The sequence below is a fragment of the Rhagoletis zephyria genome, unplaced genomic scaffold (assembly GCF_001687245.7).
Source record: "Rhagoletis zephyria isolate East Lansing unplaced genomic scaffold, Rhagoletis_zephyria_1.1 Rzeph_scaffold_03557, whole genome shotgun sequence".
In the NCBI taxonomy this organism is placed as follows: domain Eukaryota; kingdom Metazoa; phylum Arthropoda; class Insecta; order Diptera; family Tephritidae; genus Rhagoletis; species Rhagoletis zephyria.
Window position 1 is genome coordinate 35,318 of NW_016160640.1, and position 8,080 is coordinate 43,397.

General features: G+C 36.2%; 1 protein-coding gene across 1 annotated transcript; it reads right to left on the reverse strand.

Moving 5' to 3' along the window:
- Positions 1-861: 861 nt before the first annotated feature.
- On the reverse strand, positions 862-1,226 carry LOC108369234 (uncharacterized). Its single transcript, XM_017624304.1, has one exon. It carries the CDS (start codon positions 1,124-1,126, stop codon positions 869-871), a length of 258 nt encoding a protein of 85 aa, XP_017479793.1. The 5' UTR covers positions 1,127-1,226; the 3' UTR covers positions 862-868.
- Between the last annotated feature and the right edge of the window lie 6,854 nt (positions 1,227-8,080).

An 8,080-nucleotide genomic window follows, 5' to 3' on the forward strand; every position in this document is an offset into this window, starting at 1 on the left:
TATGTATACATTTGTCTATATCTATCTCGATTCGTTTTGGCTGTTACAAACAACCGTTATGTGAACAAAATTAATATACCCTTGTGCACAAGTGCGCTCGGGTATAAATATATCCGAACCATGCTGTTGCACACTCAAGGCCCGTTGTAGGGTTAATGCAAATTTGAATAAGCGTACTCACTGCGAAAGCTTTTTAGTCAATACACAAACCCAAATGCGGCTCTCCGTTGCGGCAAGATGGCGCTGTTAACAGCAGACGAGAGCAAAAACTTAGCAGTTGTTATGTGGAAAAGCCACTCAGCGTCATGGACGGAACGAATGACGAGGCTAATCCCATCCAAAACGTTGCAGTCCAATAAATTGTGTTATTAGCTAAGGAAAGAGAAACTAGTCGGACATTTGCCAAGTATGCCTTTGCTAGTACCAGAGGCGTGTGATTTTTGTTTAAAGTTTAAAAATTTTTTAGAATTTGATAAATTACTTACAGGGCTAGGGAACTTTAACTAAGAAGTGGGGCTACAATTCTTCACAATATTTAAATGCCAGTATTTATCTATCAAATTTAAGTATTTGTGGCAAATATTTTAATTTTGATTAATTTTTTTTTGAACTGATAAAAAGATCTTGGACAGATAAACGAAGTGTATTATAGAATTGAATTGATATTTATTTTCATTCATTAATTTTTGTATTTATGAATCTCGTTTCTATATATTCCATAAGGGACATTTAATTTAATTTAATTTCATTTAATTTTATTTAATTTTATTTAGTTTCATTTCGTTCAAATACAAATACTCATCTCTACAAAATAGTCCACTAAAATTTACAACTCCCTCCAAAATCCACTGCACTTGATTAACTTTAATCAGGTGAGAAAAAATTCCAACATGTTGGTGAGTCGCCTCACACTCACATAGTTAACCAAGACCACATAGGCGTAGGCGGTGTAAATATAGGCCCACGCCTGGAAGTGAAGATGCCGGGCGGCAAACGTTTTGCCATTGATGTGTTGCAAGTGGATGTGCCGCGATTCGCTCAGCAGGCGTCGCATCACCGCGCCGCTCAAGTAGACGATGCTCATCAAAAGAATGAGGCGCCGAAGATGAACCAGCAAAATTGCCATCTGCTCGGCAGCGCACCACACACACAAAGTACCGATGAGTGAGAAGATAAATCGCACACAACACAGAAGCAGAGAGGATGAGAAAAGCGGCAACGCAGATTTTTGGCTAAAAATATAAACAAAACAAAATTAAATGAACTCAGTTGCTGAAATCGAACAGAAAGGAAAAATATGAGAAAATTCGAAATGAATGGCGACCGAATATTGCGACAATCGGATGGACGCAATAGCACAGCAGGAGACTAAGTGTAAGTAATTTTTCACCGTTAGAATATACATACATACATGTGTATGAGTTTTTGTCACATAATATCTTTACGGAAAATTTTCAACTGCTAATTGGAAATTTTGCAATAAGTAAACAATTTACACGCACANTCTCTTCTGTTTTAAACGTTTTAAAAATATCAATAAACATCAAAGTAGAATTTACAGTCCCGCACTAATACTTTTGTAAGTGAAAGTTTTGATTTGGAATTGATTTAAGTATATATAAAAAGATATTAGATTTTGTCGCAAAAAAAGTTCATTTTCCCTACAATGCACCCGATATCGGAAGCACGTCGCGACTGGGCTTTATGAAGTCCCAGCTTGGCTTGAACTCAGTAGAGGCCTTATTCAATCCAGCACGGCAATGTAGGAACTAATATATCGATCTCGTAAAAAATTATATCTGGGGCACCCTCCTTTAAAATTTACTTAAAGAATACCATTTCTCACACCACAAGTATAAGTTCCGGTTTGATTTTGTTTGAGATAGGCCCTGTCCCTCCTCGAGCTTAGCAGGTTGTATTAATTTTTTATTCCAAAAATATGCGTCGAGCATCCGTAAAGGCATATATGTAGATCCCAATATTACAAAATCGTGATTCATATTCAAAGAAGTTGAAATAAAATGTCAATGCAATTAATTGTAGGGGTCCTCTTTTGTTGTTGTTGCATGTTTCTATCGAATATTTCTATACGAATTTGCTGGCTGCCTTCTCACATTTTATTACCTCAATTCGTTACAGCAACAACAGCAATAGGAATCAAAGCAGCACAGCTTTCTTATAAAAACAATAACAAGTACATTAACAACAATAAGCGGAAAACATCGGAAATGTGGAACGACAACAAAAACTGCAATAAATACATCACGCAAATAACTTTGAGTATATACACAGAAATATATGTATGTACAATCCCTCTAGGGAAATGCAACTGGCGAATTTAACATTGCCATATTCTACAAACTGAACTGAAGAAGGGAGCAAGACGTATTTACCGGATTAAGAGAGAGAGAGGCCGAGATACGTGAGAGCGAAGAGCTTGAGATGCTGGCCGACAGGAAGAACGCCCGACAATTTTATCAGAGAGTTAGGCGTCTTACTGAAGGCTTCAAGACCAAGGCGAATTCCTGTAAGAACAACCATGGCGACCTAGAAACTGATGTCCAGAACGCACTTAAATTATGGAGGGAACACTTTTCCACCCTATTGAATGACAGCCGCACTGAAAGTAGTGGAGAAGACGAACCCGAGCCGCCAGTCGATGACGATGGAGTCGATGTCCCACAGCCCGACTATGACGTGGTACGAATAGCGATTACGCGGCTGAAAAACAACCAAGCTGCTGAAGCTGACGGCCTACCAGCCGAGCTATTCAAGTACGGCGGCGAAGTTGGAAAGACCAGGTGGAGAAGGACTTGGCTTCACTTGTCATTTCCAATTGGCGTCAGTTAGCATAGAAGCGAAATAACTGGCGTGCTTTGTTGAACTCGGCCAAAATCGAAAAAGAAGAAGATGTTCTACAAAGTGTCAGTTGCCCCTGCTGTATCCAGTTTTCGATAGTTCCGAGCCAGTTCTAAATTCGTCATTTTAGATCTAGATTTTTAATGAGAAGTTTGGTACTCTTTGGGTCTTATCATATTTTCTGTGATTATTATGGACTTAGCGTATTGGCTTATCACTGAAAAGAAATCGTTCAAAATAAAATATGCAGTTATTAATTTCGATCTTTTAAAAAACGATAAATTTTTAACCGTTCTTGCTGCTTGCATCAAAATATATATTTTTAGAAAAAGTGGACTCATCAACTTTACACTCCAAGTTAGCTACATAAATATGTATGTACTTATATATAGTTTTAAAAAGTAAAACAAAATAATTTTGTAAGAGTACTTCGGGTTTTCCCTGCGGGGATATCGAATAGTACGACCGAGATTGTAAGTTTATTTAGATGCCTCGAAAGTATGTGCTGGGTCTGCTGCTAAATATTCACGCAAGTAAACGGCACACATTTGTATGCCGTATGTATGTATGTATGTATGTGAGTCGGCTGACTTTTCTTCAGCTGCACATGGCTGCAAGCATTTCTGGTTCTTATTTTTGCTACTAAATAGTAAACAATGGAACGTCGAAATCAAATCGGTTATGGATTTTGGGCTTTGGCCGATTTCATCGATTCACATGGCACACACACACACATACATATATGTATACACTTGAATGCACATGCTGTAAATTTTTTATTCATATAAAGCATTTGTGTGTGTGCGTAAGTGAGCACGCTGATTCATGTAGCGCAGCTATTAAATTATATTAACTCGCGTTTGCTATTTTTATTGCATAATCTGTCGCTCAAGTTTGTTGGCGCATAAATTATGCTCGCTGCCGAGCGTTTAGCAGCTGAATGATGGATGCGGCGACAGCGCAACACGTGGGTGGGTGGGTGGTTTTGGCTTGGTGAAAAGCAACAACACAGCAGCAAAAAAAGCAGTGAAAACAACAACAAAAGCGTATTTACATATATGCACCGCGTGTGTGTGTGTGTGTGTGCGTGTGTGTGAACATTGGGGCCATACGGGGCGTATGAGTGACCGCAACTGAGTGGCATTTCGCTGCGCATTGTGGGATTAACATTAATTTGCTTGTTCCTGCTCGCTTTTAGTGCTATTTCGTTTATTTGGTGTTATTGTTTCGTTGTTTTTGTTTTTTTTTTTTTTGGTTCTAATGTCTTCCTAATTGAAATTATAGACCTGACTGACAAGCTTTCGAATTGTTGTTTCTATTATAATTGTTGTCGCTGCTGCAGCAGCACAACCACAAAGTTTTGTAAAAGAATTTCATTTTAGTTAGACGACTACTGGCTGGATAAAAAGTTTTTAGTGCTCATGATGCATGTGTCATCCACGTTGGAATTTCGCTTTCAGCCGTAGACCAAGATTTATTGCCGTCGCCTTGGCTGGGTGTTATTTAGTCAGCTAGCTGAATGCTGAGCATCTTCATTTACATACATACATACTTATGTAGATGTGACTGGCGATGTAAATCTCGTAGGCTTAACTTGAGGATTAATGAGTAATTATTTAATTTTGCAAAGGTGTTTGTGTGGGAAGGCCAAAGGGTGTTTCCGAATATTTAAATAACTTAATTTTAAAATAGATTCCAAATACATACAAAACTCTTAACAATTTTCTGGTGGAAAAAAAAACTAGATTAGGCAAAATCGGCATATATTTTTGACAATTTAAAATTTGAACATATTCTTGCTTTCTCAAAGAAGAATTTATTAACAAATATTTATATCACATCATTAATGTAGGTATGTATGTATTTAGAATACGGTTTATATCGCTTGCCTTGTTATGTTCTCTAAAATTTTTGACAGCAAGTGACATCCATGTCTTGAATTTTCCATATTGGCACACGACAGACTTTTTTCATTTTGGCTTATTACTTGACACACTTTTAAGTACTTATCTTTAAAAGATTAATTGCCTATTCGACCTTCACGTTCTAACACAGAAATCAACTAACAACACTTGGTTAAAGAAAAAAAAAAAAGAATTACATAAGCATACATATCGCTCATTTGCTCAAAAAAAACGTCATAAATAAAACAAAGAAAATATTTTTTTTTAATTATTTTTTGTAGCTAAGTGTGCAAAAATCGCCGCCAGCTCTTATTATATCTTTTGTTTAAGATATTGGTAAATTTTTTCTCATAAAAATTGATTTTTTCTAGTTTATCGCTATAATATTTTCTACTTTGGTCATCGACTGATATTAGATATTTAACTATAATTTTTTGATAAAATTTGTCTGGCTTAAATTATGCAACTACGTTTTTATTTCTTGGTTTTAATATATATTTTCGTTGGAAAATAAAAAAATTATTATCGTTTTTTGCATTTCAGGTTTTTTGAGCTAAGCTTATTTTCCAGCTCTCAAGAAAAATGACAAGAAATATCTCTATATATAATATGCGAAGGGATTTTTTGTCCAGGTAATTAGATCTGAACCGTTCGTTCGATTTTCGCAAATAAGGTATAAGGTGTCAAATTAAGGGCCTTGGGCTGTAGATGTGTAATAAGGTTTTACTTTTTCGAAAAGAGTTGCCACCTTTAAAAAATTAAATACAAATTATTTAAAAGATTAAGCCAATTATTTCAAAATGTGTATCAATCGAAATGGTTTTGAAAAGCTTTGGTTTTTTAACTTAACTGTAAGGGGGTTGCCACCTGTTTAAAAAATCAAATGCAATTTAAATTAAGGGAATTAGGCAATATAAATATGTATCACCATATGGGCGCCTAATGAATAAAAGGAGTTTGAGAAGGTAGTAGTTTGTAAATAGTTTGAAGAGGGTTGCCACCTGTTTGAAAAGTAGAAGTTGTTTGACTTACACACAAGCTATTTTAAATATGAAAATATGGGTTTCAAATCAAAGAGCGCTAAGAAATATTTTGTTTGAAGACTTTGAAGAGGGCTGCCACGTATTTACTTTCAGTATAACAAAGTGCAAAATTTAAGTATCTAGGTATTACCGTTGATTTTTAGTAGTTCTTTTTTTGTGGAAGCTGTTGCTCATTTTCTCGATACAAAAAAATGTCCGGCATACTTTGTATGGAAGAAAATGCGCAAACAAAAAGTTGCAAAAAAGCAACGGTAAGTCCTAGCTACTTCAAACTTGCACTTTGTTATACTAAAATTTAATGGGCTACAAAACTGTGTACTCAAAAAAATTAAAATAAAACACTTGTTAAAATTCGTCGAATATTTAAAAATGTTCTACAAAGTTTGAAAATTTGATGTACATGGATTTTTTTAGATTAAAAGCTACATTATTTAACAAAAATTACAAAAATTTTTTAAACAATGGAAATTAGGCAAAGCTTGCTAAAAATATCTCTGTCCTATTTATGTTCTCTCCACCGTATCTCCGCTTGATTGAATTACTCGGCGGCAGCCGTTATTGCTGCAACGAGACTTAAATCTCGGGCCATTCAATTGCCCTTCGTACATCAGAGGTGCGTATAAAGAAGAAATGTTCGTCATCCGTGAGGCAGCATGGAGTCTTGCTCAGAGACCTGTTGAAAACAAACGAGCTTTTATCTGCTGTGGCAATTAGGCAGCCTACACTCACATAAAGACTCAAGATTTTTCAATGGTTACATAACAACAATCGGTACAACAGTGCGTATACGTAACCTCAAATATACCAGAGTAAGTTTAAGGATCAGCTAATATTTCATACCACCAAACCAAAACTACCTCTTTTCTATTCAAAATCAGTTATCTTATACTTCCAACTTGTGAAGACATTTTTAATTCATGTACTGCGTAAATGTAGGCGCAAAGTTTGATTCCCATGGCTAAGTAAGTAAATATGCGACAGCATTTACCCGTCCTTCTTGCACAATTTCCGGTTTTCAGATTTCATTCGATCGAAAGTGGCACAAATCTATTTATGTAAACCAGCAGCTTCTCCACTGTCGTCTTATTCGTCGCCGTCGCCGTCACCGTCTTCGTCATCATCATATTTTACGCAGCAGATGAGACGATGCACTTTCATACAAAAAAAAAAAATACAAAAAGCAAAAAAAACTGTCATAAATTAGAAATTCAGCCCGACCAAATAGACGATCAGCGCTGAAAAGACGCCACAGTTTTTTTTCGATTCTGCCAAATATGTATGCAGGCGTCGCTTACGATTGAGAAAGTGACATCACTAGCGATGGTAGTGGCAGAAGCGATGGCGTTGGGGTGGCAAAACTTGCAAAACTTTTGTGCATATTTTTCAAGCAACTAAAACACTTACACAGTAGCAGTCGAAGTAGGGAAAGTGCATTAATTTAAATGGAAGCCACACTAGCGCCAATAAAACAAAATGTTTTGCAATTGACTACAGACACACAGCACGCACACATACCGAAACTGCGCTCTCATCACTCTGCATATTTGCACACAAAACCCTGACGGAAACAAGTGATTTCTGTTTTTTTTTTTTTAATCAACTAATTGAAAGACTACTTTAAAACAAATGCAACGAGTAAATCTTTCGAATTTTTATACTCTTTTTGTTAAAAAAAAAAACAACTTGCGTCTTGGAAGTAGGAAAAAGCATCCGATAGCGCATTTAAACGAAACATACTGAGCAAGTTGTTTAAGCCAAATTCTTTTTAAAGTAGTTGAAATTAAATGCAGGAAAAGGCAATTGACTGCTTCCTAGCACATCGCCATGTTAAATAAATGAGTTCATTGCAGGTGAAATAGTGAGAATTTCATTTAGGTATCAATGAAAATAAAGTAGTTTATAAATTACTTTCAAACTAATTCAATTTCCTGCATGGAAGTTACAACAAGAACAACGATAGCCAGCTAGTTGTTGCAACCAAGTAAAGTCTATTATTGTAAATAAATGCAACAAGGTAGAAATGAGATTCGCTAGTATGTAGATCGTAGTATGTAGATATGTATGTGCTCTGCTCTGCACCCTCTGCTGGCATAAATTCTGAAACATTTTCAGGCCGCTGTATGTTTGTTTGTATGTATTTATGTTGTTGTACGCATGTTTGTGCAGCCCAACAACGAAAGCACTTATGCATACACACGCACACCTGTTGCCCGGCCGAAGTACGTGTGGGCACTCTCAGACGCACACAAACAGACACAGCAAATGTGCAAATGC

Coding starts and splice junctions, on each gene's coding strand:
- LOC108369234 (XM_017624304.1), bottom strand. CDS start 1,126: ATGGCAATTTTGCTGGTTCATCTTCGGCGCCTCATTCTTTTGATGAGC.